Here is a 20,363-nt window from a genome sequence, read left to right as displayed (position 1 = left end):
AGGGTGTGTTTAAGCCTGGGTGTTTTCTAGGGACTTTGACTGGGCTGGACCAAAGCTCCTGCTGGGACCGCAGCTGACTGGAGGGTCGTGGGTCAGGGTCAGACTAATTGCCATCCTGAGGGTCAGGAAGGAATTTTACCCCATGGTCAGACTGATAGAGACTGTGGGGTTTTTTTTGCTTTCTTCTGTAGTGGGGGGACATGGCCTTCTACCTAGGACCTCTTGACTATATATTGCCAACAGATTAGAGAAGCAGGACTGTGGCTGCTGTGGTTCCCCTGTTTTACCTCTGGCATGTTAGGGTGTTAGGTCTCTGCTGTGTCAAGGTCAAGGGTCATCTTATGTAGAGTTTAAATAATGACTGTATGAGATGATATGGATATGGATGTGGAAGAGCCTGTCTCTGGCAGGGGGTTGGACTAGAAATTTGCTGGTCCCTTCCAGCCCTACTTCTCCGTGACCAGATGTTATGCGTGGTGCTGCCAGATGCCGCTAACCGGCATCTGGGAAATGTCCATGTTCCACGGAGATGTGATAAGCCCAGTGCACAGTTTGCACGTCTGATTGAAAGCCACATGTAGGGTACACTTACCCACTGAGTGATCCTCTGGATTAGCATGGGGCTAGGCATGAGACGAAGGATGCTGACATGAGAAAATGTTCTGACGTTGGGCCCTGAACTTGTAAACAACCGAGACATCCTTTGAGGAGTGAGATGTGCTTTATAAAGACCAAATCAAATCACAACCCGGGGTGTTTGCCGCAGGCTTTTATCATTTAACCAAAAGGCTTCCAGCTTTGCATATGCAGTTCCCTCCTTTCATTTTGATGCTCCGTGCCTCAGGAATATAAATATTTTTAAATTTATTGCTTGGGGCAGTTCCTTTTGCTCTGTGTTTTCAGCTGCTTTTGTTTCATGTCTCCAGTGCACGGAGGTTAGATCCACAAATCCAAGCTACAGAAGGAAAGCAGGAACTTGAATAAAGAAGCGTATGTAAAGCTTTGTAGTTTGCGAGCTTGATCCTATTCCCCTTGGAGCTGGGTCATAAATTCATGTCTATGTAATATGGTCTTTCATTTTTTCCCCCCCTTCTCAGTTCTGGGGAAGGCTAATCACGGTTTATAACGTGGTCATGGAGCACGGTTTCTGAAGCTTTTGCAATGTAAAGCAAGCATGAAGAAAATGTAGGAGATGTCAGTGGCAAAAACAATAAATGCCCAGAGAGAGGTTCGTCTGAACAGTCGTGATTCCGGCTAACCTGAGTACCTGGGAACTCGCTTCCACATTTAATTTCATTTGGCTCAAATTCACTTAACTTATGGCGCTTTCCACATCCGGGCGGGAACCTGGAGTTGCATTGTGTGTTCATTGTGGAAAATCAAGAGCTGTGTTTTGGGGGTGGGGAGTGGGTTGGAGTGCATTGCTAGACAGATGATCTTATGCTTGCTGTATGCTTGAGCTGCTTCAAGGCATGTGGCATTATTCGTAGACGTAGCCCCAGCAATCTGGCCTGGGTTTGTGAATGGGTGGATCGTGTCATCGCTGGGTCCATGATGCATCAGTTCCCGCCTTGCAGCTGGCACTGAGGATCTTCTGTGGTGGTGGCTATTTGGGCACTTGCTGTGGTTGGAGCATCCGAAAGGATGCTGAGTCTGTGGGACAGCTTCGCTTGAGGGCAGATTTCAGGGGGAGGGTGGCAGGGGATGGTTATGGAGACGCCAGATACTTGGAGCTGCTTGCCTCTTTGTACCAACGTCACTCGGTACAAAGCTTTGCGTGGCTGCCCTTCGCAGGCTGGTTTTGGCCAAGTACTGGGAAAGCTGATTTAATAGAGCAGTCGGCTCATCCCAAAGGCAACGTGGAGCTGGTGGTGGCTGTGTATCGCTGGCACTTGGCTCCGTGTTGTGCCCTGAGCTTTTCAGCAGTTTCCAATGAATAATGTAGCCACCGAAGGGCTTCGTGGAGTGGGCTTTTGTTCAGTAGCCAGCAGCGCTGAGAGGAGACCCCAGCTGTCCTATCTCCTGGATCCCCATTTCAGCTGTCACTGCCCACTGCCTAGTTTAGAGAGCTCGGCACTAACATGCTAGAAATGTGGGCATGAGCCTGTAAGCAGGATCTGTTCTGTGCATGAGCAGACTGAAGGGACCCGGGAAGGCAGCACAGTCTGACTGCTGTGGGGGTATCACCAGCTGCTGGGCCAGATGCAGGCTGCTTGGGGAGGCACCCTATTTTCTCCCCCCCCCCCCCAAAAAAAAAAGTAAAATATGGGCCTTGGTTTTGCAATTCAGAAGAAAGAAAAGGTTGTAGCAGTATTGATCTAGAGGCAAAAGGAATCAGAACTCATGACACGGGTGATATCTTTTATTAGAGCAACTAGATTTTTGCAAAATAAGTTCTTTAATTGCAAGCTTTTGGACACAAATGATCTTCTTCAGGCATAGGAGAAAAGATTGTAAACCCGGGAGCACTCTTACAATCTTTTCTCCTGTGCCTGAAGAAGAGTGCTTGTGCCCGAAAGCTTGCAATTAAAGATTTTTTTTTTTTTTTTTTTTGCAAAAAAGTAGTTGGTCCAATAAAAGATATCACCTCTACCACCAGCTCTGAATAAAGAAAAAAGATCTTTCCTCAGTAAGTAACTGCGTAGCAGTCACTAGGGACCTGACCCTGCTTGTTATTCTGCTCCCCCCACAGATTTTACTTCTTACCATATTTCTGACATATAAGGTGCCCCACAATTTCCCAAAACTTTTTTTTTTAAAGCTGCGTATTTGTGATAAGATATGATATTATCGTAGGCAGCGGCCTTTGATAGCATAGTCTTTCCAGTACTCCCTTGTGTCTGAGAGGAGTCAGTTGAAAGTGTGCTCAGGTTTGGAAAATGAACTTGATGCCAATTCTCAGTAGGTTTGTGGTGCAACCCTATTGCCAGGCATGTCAAAGAGCATCCAAAAAGGTGGATTGCAGGCCAGTGCTTCTCATTTATTCTCAAGATCAGAAATAGTTTTCTGAAACCTAGGTTGGGCTTAATTCATCCCTTCGGTGCAGGGGGGAGGGGGTTGAAGTCCTCGGCAAAATCTTTAGTAAACAGAATGGGATCAGGAGTGGACTTAAGACTCAACGTTACTTTTGGCCCTCTTAGTCGCAGAGCTCTGCCAGCAGGGCTGTGTCTGTAAGGGACGTGAATCGATAGCACCCATAGCCACCTTTATTTTGCACGCACAAGTCCTAGTGTGTTGGCTTTTGCTGGTGTTTGGAGAAGGTGAAGTGACTCTGATGGCAGAACCCCTCCGGCCTCAGAGCTGCATCTGTCCTAGGGACCCGATGGCCCATCCCAGCTGTTGTATTCGAGTCGGACAGCATTGCTTCTTGGCCTTTTGGCTCAGATCAAGTGTCTCGGCCTCTTGTGGACTAAGATCAAGTGTGGGGTATCCGAATCCCAAGACCGACTGTAGTGCCAGGCGTGGTGTTTAGAACGATTGAGTTCTGCCTACTCAAATGATACGGTTTTTGGCACGATTGAGTTGTGCTCAATCAATAGGATTCGGCCGATTTGACCTGGAACACAAAATATATTAATTAAGGGGAAAAAATGGAGACAGCAGGAGTTGTGTAGGGTAGACCTCGTGCTCGGTGACACCTACTCAAAAGGAGTCAAAAGGATGAAAGACCCAAATACAAGCCTCCAGCTTTTGGTGGATTCCAGTTTGGAGGAGTTTTTAAAAAGAAACCAAAATGCAGCGTTCCTTTCATTTCTTGCTCGTCTTTGATTGCTGTTTCAAGGGAGCTCTTTTTCAAAGCCTCCTTCAGCTTTAAAGCTACGGCTGCTTATGACCGAGTGCCCGGGCTGTGTTCAAAACCCCTTGTGCTGTCTAAGACTAAAGGCCTTGTTCCTAGCCAGAAACTTAAGGCATCTCTTCGGGGCATTTTTTTGGTGCAGGTCCCCGAGGAGCAGGCATCGGTCTTCCAAATGTAACGGTGCCTCCGCTGCGGTTTCTGAAGCCGGGTCTGGGCTGCTTTTCCTCCCCGTTGGTTGCAGCAGGGAGTGGGGTCCTTCAGGAGGCTGCAGAGCCGATGCTTTTGGCATCCGCGTGGGCTCTGCGGGTGGTGAGGAACCGCTGGAGGGAATCTTACTCATGCTGAAATCATCTTACTGACAGGGGTCTGGGACCCCAAGGCATTTCCAAATACAAGCGCTGGAAAGCATCCCATTCACAAATGTACGTGAGAACGGAGAGGGACCCATCAGGTGACAGAGCTGAGATGCCGTCACCTTCAGCCGCCAGGGCAAGGTGGAGCCGGAGTCAGCATCCATCGCGTGTTTTGTTGTAGCTTCATTGATCCTTGTGCAAAAACCAGTAAAGCGGGACGCTCTCTTTAATTACCCTTCGGCTTCATTCCAGGAGACTTTTATTAGGAAGTGTGTCTTCATTTAAATGCAAATTTTAACATTTAAAGTCCAGGGCTGGGAGATGGGGGTAGTATCTCATACAGCACCAGATGTGGTGACTGGCCTGCTTGTTTCAAGCAATTGCCGCCAACTCCTTTGCTGCCAGTACCCCTGCCGCCCTCGCAGGCGGAGCACCTCCCCTGCAAGCTGCGACGGCTGAACTGGAGGTATCAGTGTGGGCTCAGCCCTGCCTAGCTCCCAGCAAAGCTCAGTGTGCCACAGCACACTTTCCACTCCTAGTACCCAACCTTGTATGTGCATAGTGCGTGTGTGCGGACAAATGATTGAATCCCAGCAAGTTGCAAGGAAGTAGGGACTTGCTACATGTCATCACTGCACTGCTACTGCGTGTTATTGGATGATTCTTTAATGAGTAAATAGCTCGGGGAGCAGAGACCTTAATGCAAGCTTGACCTTTCCAGGAGAGATGGCCTTCAGTAGGACCCAGACCTTGGTGAGGTCCCTTAGCCCTTGGGAAGGTGAGGATTTGCGACCCAGCTTGCAGTTAGAAACAGCCATGGCAAGCAGCTTCATGGTGCTACTGAGGTGCTCCAGCTCTTTGCTGTGGCTTTAATTGCAAAGGACCCTCTGTCTATAACCCAATGAATTTTGCATTAGTTGCTGCAGAGTGGTATGGCTTCAATAGGTCAGGTAGAGAATGCCCCCACCTTGGCTAAGTGTCCAACCTGGTGGTAAAGGCCCTTTTCTGGATGGGTTTGAAACCTCTCAGGCTTAGGAGGGAACTGCAAGGAGATGTCATGCTTCCTGGGCAAGTGGTTTAATCGCTAGATTAGAATTTAAAAGAGGTGTGGTGCCAATGGCAGCAAAACCCCAAGATGGGATGAATATGGCTCTAGCTGCTGTTTTAGGCCAAACTCGGAGCAGTCATTTGTGCCTGCACAATCTGATCCCTCAGGCTTGACCAGGGGTGTCAAAGATCTGACCTGTGGACCAGATCCAGCCATCATTCAGTCCTTTGTGTTGCCCCATGGGTCTGAGTTGACCCATATGCCACTGGGCAGCCCCAGATGCAGGGCTCGGGATGGACACTACATGTGACACCTGCTCTGCGTGGTCTGAGATCCACGTTACACGCAGTGCCCACCCTGGCTGGTCCAGGACTGCACTGCACGTGCTCTCCTCCTGCCCCTCCAGCTTGTCCAGGACTGGGTAGGGGGACACCGTGCGTGGTATGGGTCCTGGAGTAGACATTGTGTGCACTGAATCTGGCATGAGGAGTGGGGGTAAAGGGGCATCCGTGTGCATGACCTGGCCTGTGGACTGGCCCCATGCCACTCATCCAGCTTGCAAGACCAGATGAGTTTGACACCCCTGGTGCAGACAAACTCTCAGGGGAATAAGGTGCCTCTGAGACTGGGGACTCCAAATGGGCTGTGTTGCAAGATCAGCACTGAGCTTTTCAGTCTTGCCGGGATGGTGGTACTTCTGGACATGTGCAGAAAGGGACGTCCAGATTTAGGGAACTTGACTGGCAGAACGCGAGAGTGGGGTTTGGAGGATCATATTTGTGGATTTAGGCACCTAAATTCTGTTTAAGTACCACTTTAGGCCCCTGGGTCCTTTAGCAGATCTAGGCCTTGGGGTTTTGTTCAGGTCTCCCCCTGTTCCTGAGCTGCCTGAAAGTTAGTATTTGACCTGTGAGAAAAGTAGTTTTATTCCAGCGTCCCAGCAGCATCTTTCCAAGCCAGGCGTGGTGTTTAGAACGATTGAGTTCTGCCTACTCAAATGATACGTTTTTTTCCAAGAATCGCTGTCCTCGTTTGGCCCTCCCTTAGTCACAGACTCAGCAGAGGACCGAGAAGGCCATCGAGGCTGAGCTCTATTGATGCTTGCACAAAGAGGGGGCCTCCAGGCCAGGGATGGCCTGTTAGTGGTATGGATGAAGCCTTCACATCTGCTCTTTATGCCTGACCCTGCCGAGCACATGAATCGAGTACTCAGCCTGCTGGGCTCTCTGCCTTCTCACCTTTATACAGCCCTACATTTTAGGCACGTAGTGTGGTCCAGTCACTGTTTCTGTAAGCATGATTCATGGAAGCTAAGGACAAAGATACAGGACTTAGGACCTGGCCTGAGCTCCACAATGAAGCAGTCGCAGATCCAGGGCTATTGCCCCGGGATCCCCCTTCTTTCTCTGCCCTGCCGCTCACCTACATCCTAGCTCCTACATCACTTGAATGCATTTCTGAGCAGATACCCGCCTTGCCTAACAGGGATGCTTGCCTTCTGCAACCAGCTTTGTAGTGATGCAGTGCCTAAGCATCATTTGAACCCTTCACATTTCTGACCACGGTCCCTGCAATGCTAATCAGATCCAATTCCCACCGCCACCACTAGCTTTCCTTGTCCCCTCTACAAGGAGCTCAGGTCTTCAGTAGGTGCTATTGTGAATAGCTGGGCTCCTTTTTTTTTTCCTTCTCTTTCATTCCTTCTGCTACAGTTTCCCCATCTGATGCCGTGCCCTGAAAGCACTTATTGAGATCGGAGTGCAAATCCCAGTGGGAATATTTGTGTCGCACTCTGTTTTACTTGTTTACATGGGATGCTTTTTGGAAAGCCAAACCCCGGCCCTGTATATTTTTCCTAATAGCACGGTATCAGCCTTTAACATAATCATCCAAACGCAGCTTCCCGGAGCGATTTCCCATGAGACCTCCATGCACAAATATTGTGTTTGTTTTGAAACGACTCGTTCCTTTCATCTCCCGGCTCTTGCCGGCTCTCGCGGAGAGGGAGCAGCCCCCTAGTCTAACCTTTACCGAGTGTAGCAGAATTGGTTTGGTGTTGCATCTTTGCCTGATTGCTTTCACGCTTTGTCTTTCAGGTTTTTGTATAACCGGATGGGATATTGGAGTGACTGGTCCATTCCAATACTTATAACAACTGCTGCTGGCTTTACTTACGTTACAGCGTTGTTGGTAGGTAAATTAAAGTCCATCGATGAGTGCTACAGAGCATGCATTTCAGCTTGCCCTGTGCAAGAGCATTGCGGAAGCGGGTCGGTTCTGTACAGCGTGTGCGTGCTTCTTGCTGGCTCCCACCTCAAGTGCTTTCGAGCAGATAAAATATTGAAGCTCTTTCCACCCCCGGTGTTACTGGCTACACATCTAGCAGAGGTTGTCATGCAAAGTGGCTCCAGCTGACCCACTGTTTATCTCGCTCTCCCTGTGGTTTGGTCCCATTTTTTCGTATAACCTCAGCCTTCGGTTTTCCATCAAATGGGAGAAATGCTGCACCGCATCCTGAGATACTATGACCAATACTGTACCTAGACTCCTGGCAGCTGTGGGTGTACTCCTAGTATCAGGCCCCACTTTGCCAGTGATGATGATAATAATAATCAGACAATGGGAAAAAAATTGCCATTTTTGGGCCCCCTTTCTGTCCGGCTACCCGGTTCACCCATGCCTGTGTCCAGCATTGACTATGGCCTGAATCCTGAGGCTGACACTTGGGTCGGCAGCATCTTCTTATCTTGCTCAGAACAAATAGTATTTCTTGTCAGCTCTGCTGATCTGCACCCTAACGTGATGTCCTCTTCTACTGCCACCATCGCAAGGGCCACGAAAGTCTGTCTACCCTGTTCTCCCTTTAGGGCAGACTCTACCGTACAGCTTCGTAATTTGTTTTTAACCTCCCCTCCAAGTGCCCCCTTCATCCTCTTCTCATTGCTGTTCTCAGTCTCACATCAAGGCGAGTTTCCTATGTACATACTGAATGTGCTGTTGCATCTGGTATAATCTGATGTCTGACCGGCGTCTCTTCTCATTGTCCTTTCAGATTTTAGCACTATGTCACATAGCAGTGGGACAGCAAATGAACCTACACTGGCTCCACAAGGTAAGTGACCCTTTCTCATAGCCTGGGATTTGAGCAAAGCAAAGGGGGCTGGAGGGATGTGTAATGGCCCATGTGGTTGTAGCCCTTGACAGTGCTGTACCCATAGCTCCCAGAGGTATATTATACAATAAACTTGAGGCCTGCAGGCTCCTACTCAGGTGCTGCTCTCTCCATCACTCCTGCTGTTGGGATCTCTGGGCTCCCTTTCCTTCCTCCAGCCTCCACTTCCTTCCCCTATCCCTAGGGTGCAGATTCCTACCTAGTTTGTTGCAGGTTTTGGGATATTTGCAGATAACAGGTACTGTAAATGTTAGCTCCCTCTCCGTGATTCCTCCGGGTGGGATAGCAAATGCAGAGCAGCAGGGAATTAGTGAGCCCGTAGGGCGCAGAGCTAAGCAGAGGGAGACTTAATGGTGGTAGCTGGGAGCCCTTCTTGCAGTGGTGCGGGTATTGAAAGGAAAAAACCAAGCAGGATAGCAAATGGTTAATGGATGAGGGGCAGAGCTCAGCAGTCGATGAAGTCATGCCATTTACTTTTCAAATGAATTTCCAAACAATAATATTTAGGTTTAGATGGTTTCCTTCTTGGGCGGGTGGAGGGAGATTCCAGGAAGCTCGTTTTTCCATCTGACTGCTCCATTCTGGGGGATGCGGATTTCCTGTTGGTTCCGTGAGGGGGGTTGGCCCTGAGGACCTGGGCACTGAAGATGCACAGAGCCCACCATTGGCTTGAAAATCTTCTGTGCTCCCGCTCTTCCAGGCTACTTGTCTCTAATTTCCTAGCACCCCCTGCTCCAGAATGCTGCCTGAAGAACGCTTGTGAAGGGCATAGGCACCGACTTTTATTTTTGCTTGCAGGGGGGTGCTAAGATGATGCCCCTGCCAATAGCACTACCAGAGCAGAATGCATGAAGGGGTAGGGGTGGGTGCGGTGTCGGGGCTCCCTGCCCTGCTGCCCTTCCCCCAGGAGCCCACCCTAGCCATGCTGTAGTACAAGTCCATATCCCCCCATCTGCTGTTTCTGGGCAGGCAGGGGGCACCTCGCCATGGCCACGTGGCTGGTGTGGGGCTCCCTTGGGGAGGACAGCAGGGCAGGGAGCCTTGAGGCTGTAGTGGATAGCCTGCATCTGCCCCCACCCTGTATAGACATCTGAGGGGCACATGCCCCCCCATGCCCTCCTCAGGAGTGCATGTAGTGGCCGCCCCCACCCCTCCCTCACCAGATGAGCCACCCGTGGCTCTGTCCCACTTCCAGCCCTGGGTTCCATGCTCCACCCTGGCTAGGCAACACCCCCAGGCCCAGCCCCTGCCCCTGCCCCACTCCTGTGGGAGCCTCACTCTGCCTCTCCCCATAGACTTACCTACAGGCAGCTGGGGGAGCTGCCTGGGGCTGTATTACTGCCCACATGCATGTGTGTGCATGCACACATGTGGCACCCCCTACCTCCCGTTCTTCCTAGGCACAAGCAGCCCCTTGCAGGCTGATACTCTGCCCATCTGCAAGGGGAAACCCACCTTTTCCCATATTTTTCCATGGTGAATGGAAAACCCAGATCTATGCATGGTACTGAGCATCTGGGACAAATGCTGTCCCAGAATTATGCAGCCTGGGACCAGGACTTTGTTCACATTCGGGGACTGTCCCGCCTAATTGGGGATGGGTGGTCACCCTACCATCCTCCCAAGAGGGACCAGGGCTCTTGGGCTTCCATGTAATCAGCACCTATGGTGAGGAATATGAATATAATTTTCATTGTACAGACCGATAAAAGGAAGTGTAAAAAGATTAAGTTTGTTCTTCAATACAAATGTCACGGAATGGTTAAGTGACTTGCATTGGGTCCCCTACCTAGTAAGTCAGTGGCATGGCTGGAAACAATACAACTCCACATCTTTAGACCACTACACAGAGTCCTGACCCCTAGCTCCCAGCACTAACCACTAAGAAGTTTTCTCTAAAAATAAGCCCACCTTCTAATTGTCACCAGGAGGGTGGGAAAATGAACTAAACAGCTGCCTGGCACATCCTTGGGGGTGTTGAACTCACACCTCCTTGCAGACCAGATATGGATGGAGCAGCAGTAGCAGGTAGGAGGTTAACACAGGCGTGACTTGTCCCACACCGCTGACACATCCCAAATGGGGTTGTGTACCCAGGATTTCAGCTATGTGCTCCCCTCTCCCCACCAAAACTCCCAGACCCTCTGTGAGCCCTGCAGAGTGTCTATTTAACACTCATGTCTTAGGCCTTTTTGTACCAATTTACCTTTGGCTTGAAACTTGCAACCTCGTGTGGTTGAATTCCAGTTTTGGTGACCAGTTTGCAGCAAAATAGAGTCTATTTTGTGTGGAGGCTGCTGTCCTTCTCCGTGCTTAATTTTTTTTTTTAAAGCTGTGGCCAGGTACAGGGTGTTTTTTGTTTTATTTCCATCAAGCACTTGGTGGCTGCTGAGATGGGGAGGGTGAATGATATCTAGGACTCCTTGGGTATACAGTTGCCTATGAATGTGGAAGACTTGAATCTGTATGGCCTGAGAGGCCCCTTCCAGTCCTGTGTTTGTGTGATGTGTACAGGTGGGTCTGCAGACATTATATCAGACATGGCACGGGCTTTATTTTTGGTACGCAACTCCTTTTGAAGCCAGCTGGAACTCTGTGCACAGATGAGTCCAGGGCTGGATTAATGCATAGGCAAACTAGGCACATGCCTAGGGCCCTGAGCTGCATGGGGCCCTGGTCCTTCCCTCTGCAGCGGCGGTGCAAATGACCCCATCTGCCTCCCTTCCCTTCCCAACACTGCAGTGGCTGCTTCCTAGCAGCAGCACCTGGGTGGGGAGGGGGGTCTCAACCAACCTGGGGCCGGCAAGTTTGTTTGCCTAGGGCTCACTGAAGGGTTAAGTCGGCCCTGCACGATTCAGGCAGGATTGGGCCCCTGGCAAACAGGCGGATGCATGCTGGACTCTGAATTGCATCCCTTTCCTAGTTCTTTTCCTTTCCAGACGTGTTTGACTGCAGGGAAGTGGAAGTGGGAGATGGGAAGGGGGTGGAGGATGTCTGCTGCTGAAAAACAAGTTGTTGATTCTTGAGCAGAGCATATGCTTCTTCATAAGGAGTCTGATGTTTTTCAGACATGTTCCAGGTGGCTGGTGGGTTTGGATGAGTAACTCCGAGAGAGAAATATGTTGCAGAGATCCATTGGTTGTCCCCACCTACAGATGACCTCCACCCCTCACTAAATAAACAGTATCCCTTCACCACAAACCAAACACATCAGGGTTTGCTGCTTCTTTTTTTTTTTTTTTTTTTTTACCTTGAACTTTCCAGATCTTGCATGGGAGGAGGTGGGAGGAAGACGTGGGACTTGGGAAGGCCAAAGTGCCAATTCTTGTCTTCGTTATTTTTAGTGAATTCAGTAAAGTTGGATGCAAATACCTTGGCAGTTAGAGATCTGGTGTACGTCCTCTCAGGAAGGACTGGCCTGGATTACAATGGCGCGTGGTCTCTGTCTGAGTGGGGCTCTCTGTCTTCCCCTCTGATCCTGGAACTAGAGAATCATGGAGAAAGCTGCTTGGTGATGAATTAACCGTGTTTATCCAAATCCAGGATGACCCCAAATTTGAGCTGATGCCCCAATAATTAGATTCTGTGCATGGAAATCTTATATATTTGTTATAATTCCCATTTATAGAATCTGATGATTGGTGGGTTGCCTCAAATTCATCCTCACCACCATTGCAGTGGGGAAAGCAGTCGCAGAGGGGTTGTAGGTGGGGATCCGGCACTAAGGGGGTAGGTGGTGGAGGGAGTAGTGGCAGAGAGGCAGTAGAGGGGCATGTGGTGTGGAAGCAGTAGGGGCAGGAAGGGGGAAGATGGTGGGGAAAAGAAACTTGCCCTCTACTGCCCGCCCCCCACTTACCCGCACACTTGCACTTGCCCCACTTGGCAGCCTCCGGCCTCCATTCCCTTTCCCCCCTCTCTCCCACTTGTGCTGCTTCTTCACCCCCATAGCCTCAGCCCCACTCGCCTCTCCAGCCCTCCCTCTTCCCCACCCTGCTTACCCTCGCTGTAACACTGGCCGGCTGGGACATAGAGCAAAGCCCCAGCCTGGTCCCATAGCAGCAATGTAGAACTGGCACCGCTGCTACAGGGCTGGGCTGGGGCCATGCTCCGTGCCCTGGGCTGCAGTGCGGACAGCCTGCTGGCATCAGAGGTGGGGCAGAGGCTGCTGGGAGGGGGTGAGTGGGGAAGGTGGGGAGAGGCAGGGGATGCGGAAGTGATGGAGCTGCAGGCAGCAGCTGCCGTTTCAGCCCCGACCTGGGGTTGGGGCCAGAGCTACAGCAGCTGCCTGCCCCTCCATCACCGCATACTCAACTCCCAAGACCAGGGGCTTTTTTCCCTCATGTTAAATGGTGGGGCGGGGGGGACCTTGCCTTGCAACTGAGTAAATGCAGCTTAAGCCACCTTGTGCATATAGTCTGATGAACTGGAGAAGGTTTAAACTAGACGTAGAGAGGGGTGGAGGCTGCGTTAACTGAACATGTTGATGCCAAGGGGGGCATGACAGAATGAACCACGTGAGACATGCCCCCGTTGATATACTTTCCCTCTCAAGCAGGGGTGGGCAAAATGGCAGATTCGGCCAGCTGCTGGACTCCAGTTCCCAGTTGCCTCTGCTCACATTGCTGGGGCCGGTTTCCCTGGAAACCTCAACAGTAGCAGGGCCAGAGTTTCCATGGAGACCAGCCCCAGCAGCACTGGCAGGGTGCATGGCTGGGCCAGGATCTGGTCTGGGGTCGGGGCTGGGATCTTATGGCGGGCAGTGGATTCCAGTTTTGCCCCGGCTTCGGACCATGGTTTCACTGCTGCAAGATCTGAGCCCTGGAGCAGCTCCGTACCCAGGCACGCGCCCTGCCAGCGCTGCTGGGGCCAGTCTCCATGGAAACCCAGGCCCCATGCTGTCACAACCCCCCTGCTGCTGGGGTCTCCATGAAATGAGCTGCATCAATGTGGGCAGGGGCTGCTGGGAAATGGAGTTCACGGTGGGTCCAATCTGGCCCACGGGTCGGACTTTGCCCACCCCTGCTCTACGCTGTCTACTACTGCTGGGGACAAGATATTGGGCTAGATGGACCATTGGTCTGACTACACCACTGTTGCCTCAGCTTGGTTTCCATTATGTTTTGGGAAGCCAGCGTGGATGAAGGGCATTCTCCTTATACGATGCTGTTCAATGTGCCCCTGGGTTTGGTGCAAATAAATTGAGAAGTCTGAATTTATGTGCACTTTGCTGCTGTGTGCATGCAGTGCACCTTGCAAGCCTCACATCACCCTTTTCCTGTATGGGGAAGGCTTGAGAAAAACTTCACCCCAGCCACGCAGATTTAAATGAATGCAAATTGTTGCTACTGTCTTCAAAGATGGAAGGTAGCCTTCAGCTGGTGTCGGTAGCATTTAGTGTCTGACATTGGCTGATTTGTCATAAAAAAACAACACTGGGAGAGGCTAGAAGGGAATGGAGCAGAGGGGGACATGGGAATCATCCTGGAGCAGAGCTCAGCACCGTTATAATACTAGGATGCCAAATTAAGACAGCCCAGTGCTAAGGCATGCCAGAGGTGGCAGTTATTAGATATTCCACCACTGCATGGTGTATTTTGTGAAAAACTTAATAACAAGATCTATAAACTTCTGTTTTGGCATGGGGAACAGACTGGACAAAACCTCTTCATGGGCTGGATTTGATCCACAGGTTGCTGACCCCTCTTCTAGCAAATTTCTTTTAGAAATGCATTTTTTGAAATTGTAAATTCAACTTTTGTTCAGTTGCTTTGCTTCAAAAAAATTAATAAAAGCCTCTCTCCCAGGCCGTGGGCGGTGTGTTTGGCTATTAAGCAAATCTGGAACAATTGTAGGACTGTGGGGCATTTTGATTTATTCTGTTCTGTGTGTGCCTCTCAAAACTGGGGGCTTTTTGCCCTGGAAGAAAGCCAGATTTAGTCAGTACAGGAGACTGAGGCATGGACCATCCCTTTAAATCTCATGGGCTATGCAGCATTTGCTGCAATGGTCTCTGTGATGGAAACTAGCGGGAAGACAGGCTTGAGGCTGTCTAGTTAAAGTGGGTTGTAGTAACTGTGTCATGACTAAACTAAGTTTAACATTTTACCTGTGTCCAGTTCGGTCATTTGACTGCTCCGAGTAGACTTGTGCTTTCTAAGTATTGCCAAGCCCGTTTGCAACCAGACAAAACTTGAAGAGCGGGGGCTGGATCCTGCCTTTAGCATTAGAGACCCATAGTGCTTGCTGTTTTGCTAGCTTCCCCCTGCATACCCCTGCCAGCGCATCTCTGCCCCCTGCACACCATTGCCAGGGGCATGAATTTTGACATTTCAGATACTGAGTCTTTCCCAAGCAGAGTCAGAGTGGGGGCAGTTCCCTGCCACTGGGCATCTCATTTAAAGCCTTTGTGCCATAGTTTCCGCAAAGAAAATGAGGCCCTAACGCTCGATTTGTCTGGATCCTTGGGGCAAAACTCGCCAAGTTAAATGCACTATATAGCAATGGTAGTAATGTCTATCAATGTGTCCTTTCTTTGTTTCAGATTGGACTGATTGTGACCTTGATAGCTACCGTTATAACCATGTCTTCTATAGCACAGCTTTGGGATGACGAATGGGAGATGGTAGTTATTTCATTGCAAGTAAGTTGGAATATTTTGGGCGGGTTTTGGGGGCGGGGGAAGGTACTTCATTTCAAAGAACAGAGCTTTTCCTTTAGCTTTCGGTACCAAAGGGGAAATCGTGCTCCACCGAAGTAAATAGCAAACTTCCCCCTGGCTTCTCCGAGACCAAGGTCTCATCTCAAGTCTCCATCTTCAGAGCTGAACTTTATAGTGAGCAGTAGGAATTGCTGATGTTGGGTGTGATCCAAAGCCATTTGAAGTCGACAGGAGTTCTGCAAACGTGATGAAATGCCGCTGTGGTTGTCAGTTAGATGGATGCATCCTGACTGCTGGGATGCTAGGTATACAGCCCGGACCTGTAAAATTCCTCCTAGTCTGATGGGGGGATTTTGCATTTGGACAGGAACATGATTAAAAAAAACACAAACCCAAAGACTTTTGCGTTTTGAGGGGCCAGTGAAATTTGTACGTTGTAGAGTCTGAATGCGGAGCAAAACCAGTTCCCAAGATTTTGTGACTTTGATTTTGCTTTTGGAAGCAGCTCTCGTCTCTGTCATTTTTTCTGTTCCATTCCCCAAAAATGTATTTGGCACATCTTGTTTGCAGGAAAGGGTTTAATGAGTTTCATGTAAGGTTGGTTCTGTCTTTTGGAAATACCCCAATTCATGGACAAAGAGAAGAGGTAAGGGTAATGTCTTTTTATTGGACTACCTATATAGTTGGGGGAGAGGTTAGGCGAGCTTTCAGGCACAAATTTGCCTTACCTTGCTTCACAAATTTTGTTCATACCAAAAAAGCTTTTAAAAAAAAAAAAAAAAAAAAGGCATTCATATTCACATTTGACTGCTTACATGTCTCGGGGTGATTTCTCCCATTTCTAAGCTTTACCCAGGCAGTTAGGAAGGAGAAACAGGACTGTGTCTAAGCTAACCAACTGGGCTCACAGGCAATGCAGAATCAGTGGTGATTATAGCAAAACATAGAGTTCAGACAGACTATGATACGCTCAAGGTGGTTTCACCCTTGTGTGTTAAGCTCTGTTTCTGTCCTTGCTGGCTCCTGCTTCGTAGACTCCCAGGTCTGGAAGGGACCTCAGGAGGTCGTCTAATCCAGCCTCTCTGCTCAAGACAGGGTCACCCCAGCCAAGCATTTATCTAACCTGCTCTTAAAAACATCCAGCGAAAGTGGTCTCCACTCAAAGTTGTGGCAACTAAAGGCAAGCAGAGCCCAGATGCATCAAAGGACTTGCCCAGAATCACAGAGCTGGGGACTGAGCCCAGATCTAGTCCAGCGCTCTGTCCGCTAACTAAATTACCCCTTGTTTTGGTTATAAATAATTTCCCCCCTCCATGTATTACTGGAGCACCTGGTGTCCCAGTGATGCTAGGGGCTCACTTCAAAGGATACAGGCATCTGCTGAGAAACTTTCTGGGGCTTGTCTATGCTGACTGGAGGCCTGCTAGAAAGCAACCCCCATCCACTCCATGCACCCCCACCTCCCAGGCATCAGGCGATTACACCAGTACTGAGCTTGCCCCAGGAGCTCTGTCTTAGCGCAGGGCTGACCACACTTGGCTGCAGCACCTCATTTCTGGGAACCAGCACGCACAGAGCAGGAGTGAGTGGGGAAGGTGTGCTTCTTGGCATTGATGCGGAGGCAGTAGACAAGCCGTCGCTGTGCAGATGTCTTCTCCTTGGCACGCGGTGGGCCAGAGCTGCACGGCGGTATAGCCCTGGGGACCAAACCATTTCTCAGGCAACACTGGAAGGTGGAAACTGTTCACATCTGAGCCTCAGGGCAGGCACAAAGCTGATGCAGAAGGCTCAGAGTCTCTTTGGGCAAAGGGTGCCTAGTTGGATCCAGTATGGGGTAGGCAGGGGCTTTGTGTGGTCTTCGGTGTCCAATTGAAAGAAGTTGCCTTAGGATAGTACTGGGCATAGAAGTCAGAACATTTTTCTCCTTGACTATCTAGAAATGTCCCCTTCAAGCCTCTTCATGGTGTTCATGTTGTTTTTCCTAGGCCACAGCTCCATTCCTGCACATAGGAGCCCTTGCTGCAGTCACAGCCCTGTCCTGGTTGATAGCGGGGCAGTTTGCAAGAACGGAAAAAGCCAGTGAGTATCAGCTCATCTTCTCCTTGTTTGCTCCATATTCTCCTGTCTCCTTGCGTCCTGCAGAAAAAATCCTAGGTGCACACATGTTAAAGATCAAAGGCTGACACCAAAGCAGAAGTCCGTGACAGTTTTTTTTAAAGCCTTTTGTTCTACGTGATGAGGGAAGGGTTTGATGCTTGTACTTCCAGGTAGTGCTAGGGAAAGTCTAGCGACCTGTCGCTGTCAGAGCACGTTGTCCTTCCTCGTACAGCTTCATCACAGCAGCCAGTCAACCCCAAATGGCTGATTGCCTCCGTCTCTTTTGAAATCATAACTACCTTCTCATTTCTGAAGGCTTTCATATGCTTCATTTGCAACCAGAGAGCTGGTCCCAAGATGCTGGGTGCACATACATGGCTGGCGAGAGACATCCACCTTTTGAAGGATGTGCAAACTAAAGAGACAGCCCAACCAAAAGGCAGGCAGGGACCCAGAGAAGTTTTAAATATTTTTCACTTGGACATCATTTTTCATCTGACCCCAGCGCTCTTTCCTGCCCAGGGCAGGAGGTTGGTCTCGATGGTCTAATAGGTCCCTTCCAACCCTAAAATCTATGAAATCTATGAATCCAACTGATCGGCGGCAGAGCGGGGACCCCAAGTCTCTGGCCTCCTAGTGACTGCCCCATCCACTGAACTAAACTGACTTTTATGCCCAGTCTGTCTTATCCCCTTGGCCTCAGGCCTTTGCCTGCCCTCCAGCATTCACGCAGCTCACATGGCGTTGTCTGCTTTAATCAGATAACAAAGATATTTTCTCATGGGCACAAGCATGCTTCCTAAAAAAATTACTAAGCCAATTTCATACAAATTATTCTAACTGGAATTTAAATCATAGTGAAATATGATCCCTGGAAGGATTTTGGCAGCATTGGCAAAAGGTTACCAAGAAATGGGCGTTGAGCATCAGGAGGCAGTGATGGAGGGAGAGGAAGAAAATGAAAGATGTAAAGAATTTCAATATTAAAGGAGACTTCTTCAAAAGAGAATGTGGTGTGGCTTAATTTACAAATAGAAATGGGGATGCTTTACCTGTTAGTATTCAGGGTATAATTACCCTGCCAGTCAAGATGGGCTAAATTCTCAGATAAGCCTATTTTACACGGTATTTTTTTTTTTTTACATAATTCTTGGTACCGATTTCTGATTGAAATCTGCTCTCTGAAGGCAGCTTCTGTGTATTGTACTTTTAAGTAAGCAGGAAAGGTGGCCTCACTCCACCTGTTACTTTCCTTTTAATAAAGCTTTGTAAGGAGCTTGATTCAGTAACTTTGCAGCATAGTAGACTGAAGCCCCTTTCATGCACAGGATTCATCTATAAAAGGGATGATCCTGCTCTGATTAGGACACTGGACAAGATGACCTCTTGCAGTCCTTTCCACCCCTCCTTTTCTGTGATCACTTTACCCAGCCAGATGCAGCCATCTCTGGGGAAGAACACGGCAGCAGGTCAGTGGTGCCAATCTGTATTATCCATCGGTGAAAGGGGATGCCGTATCCAAACCAAACTTCTGGGGAGACCAAAAGGGATGAGAACCCAAACCAGGGAAAGTTGCACCTCTGCCCTCGATCTTCTGGAAGTGACCATTACATCTGCAGCATCGTTAGCACTGCCCTTGATCATTGTCCTGTTTCAGGCATCAGACTGTAGACATACTCTTTATTTAAATGCAGGTTTTTCTTTTTTCCGAAACCTGCCACCCCAGTTAAGCCTATTTGTTTAACTCCAGTCATTTAAGAAGTTGTTCTTTTAGAACGTGGCTCCAAGGGTGCTTGAAAGTCCAGCTAGAAAACACTGGATTAAAAGAATTGGCTAAAGCAATGAAGAGGCAGGAGGAGTGGTGTCAATTAATGAGGTGGGACTCGACCCCCACATGGCTCAGAGCTTGAAAAGGGGAAGGAGCAAAAGTGGCAAGGAGAGAGGGAAACTGCATAGTTTGCTTCCCTCTCTGCTGCTTAAAAATATTAACTAAAACTACTAAATCTTGCTAGCTTCATTTCCCCCTTAGCAGCTTAATGCCGTGCTCAGACAAAGACTTCACTGTAGTAGGGGAATGATAATAAGATTTTTCTGATCGCCTGGGTGTCATCATCAAGTGTGAATGTCATTTCAGAAGTCAAGACATCGCTGGGAAAGCGAAGGGTCCTTTACTGGTGATCTGCAGCATGCTAATGCTGCAGCTTGTACCAGACGGCCACCTTCATTCTTGCCTTGCACCCGCTGGTGAATAATATGGGGGTGCTCCAAGATACTAATGAGTTTATCCTCATGGAGACCTCATGCCGGGAAGAGCAGGTGTCCAGGTTCCACAATGTGAACTTTGCCCGGGTGTTTGAGTGCTACTTGCCTTCCCCTGCCTTGACTCTTCATATAGACGTTTTCATCCTCAGGTGTCTGCACAAGAGGTGGTGAGGGATGCGAGGGTGGATAATCATCCTCTGCTGACCCTATGTGGGCATCTACTTAAACCAGAGGCTGGAATGGGTGAGATGCCTTCGTTAGAAGAACTCCTGGGAAATGTCCCTGGGGGAGTTGCATCTAGTGGGGAGACCACTGGTAATGTTGTCTAAAGTGAGTTGCCATCTTGTTCGCGTAGGCCCGGGGTGGGCAAAATGCGGCCTGGGGGGCCGGATGCGGCCTGCCAGGCCATTGTATCTGGCCCATGGGGCTCCTAAAGAATTTAGAAAATTAATATTAATCTGCCCTGGGCTGCCTTTCACACAGCCCTCGATGGCTTGCTGAAACTCAGTAAGCGGCCCTCTGCCCAAAATAATTGCCCGCCCCTGGCCTAGGCCATTCAGCAGCCACGGTGCTTTTATGCTCACACCTTTCTTGAGCATGCTAGTTTTGGCCATTGAGAGGACAAAGCTGTTTGTACCATCCTTGATTTTATTTCATTTCTGCTCCAGTAAGACTTGCTGTGACTTAATATAAAGTATAAATATATATAGTCCAGTCATTTCTATTATTTACTGTCACTAGACCCTTTCTGGTTTAACTCAACCATAGCTTCAATTCTTCCTCAGTCTCCAACCAGACTGTCTAGCAGCGTGCATCAGAATAGACTACAACATGTTCCTGTATGCCTGGCACATTTTGTTATAAAAGCCAGATCTCTGCCTTTGTCTCCTTGGCTGCATCGGAGTTAAGAGGACTTTTCTACCACAGTTAAAACACCCTATGTCAGGAGGGAGTGCGGTGACACAGTACTTGGCATC

The 20,363-nt window shown here is 49.3% G+C and overlaps 1 protein-coding gene across 9 annotated transcripts in view; it reads left to right on the top strand.

Annotated features, from left to right (window-relative positions):
- Positions 1 to 20,363, top strand: part of GDPD5 (glycerophosphodiester phosphodiesterase domain containing 5) — a 312,070-nt gene that overhangs the window by 220,380 nt on the left and 71,327 nt on the right. For all 9 annotated transcript variants that reach the window (XR_016439661.1, XM_090030758.1, XM_090030763.1 and 6 more), the window contains 4 exons: positions 7,294 to 7,387; positions 8,250 to 8,309; positions 14,911 to 15,009; positions 17,013 to 17,106. Coding sequence is in view for 8 of the 9 variants with exons in the window: in XM_090030758.1 (XP_089886884.1) it covers positions 7,294 to 7,387; positions 8,250 to 8,309; positions 14,911 to 15,009; positions 17,013 to 17,106 (347 nt within the window). In the remaining variant the exon portion in view is untranslated. The remainder of the gene's footprint in view (positions 1 to 7,293; positions 7,388 to 8,249; positions 8,310 to 14,910; positions 15,010 to 17,012; positions 17,107 to 20,363) is intronic.

The sequence above is a fragment of the Crocodylus siamensis genome, chromosome 1 (genome assembly GCF_052110815.1).
Source record: "Crocodylus siamensis isolate JL-2025a chromosome 1, ASM5211081v1, whole genome shotgun sequence".
In the NCBI taxonomy this organism is placed as follows: domain Eukaryota; kingdom Metazoa; phylum Chordata; order Crocodylia; family Crocodylidae; genus Crocodylus; species Crocodylus siamensis.
This window is presented reverse-complemented; position numbering and strand designations above follow the sequence as displayed.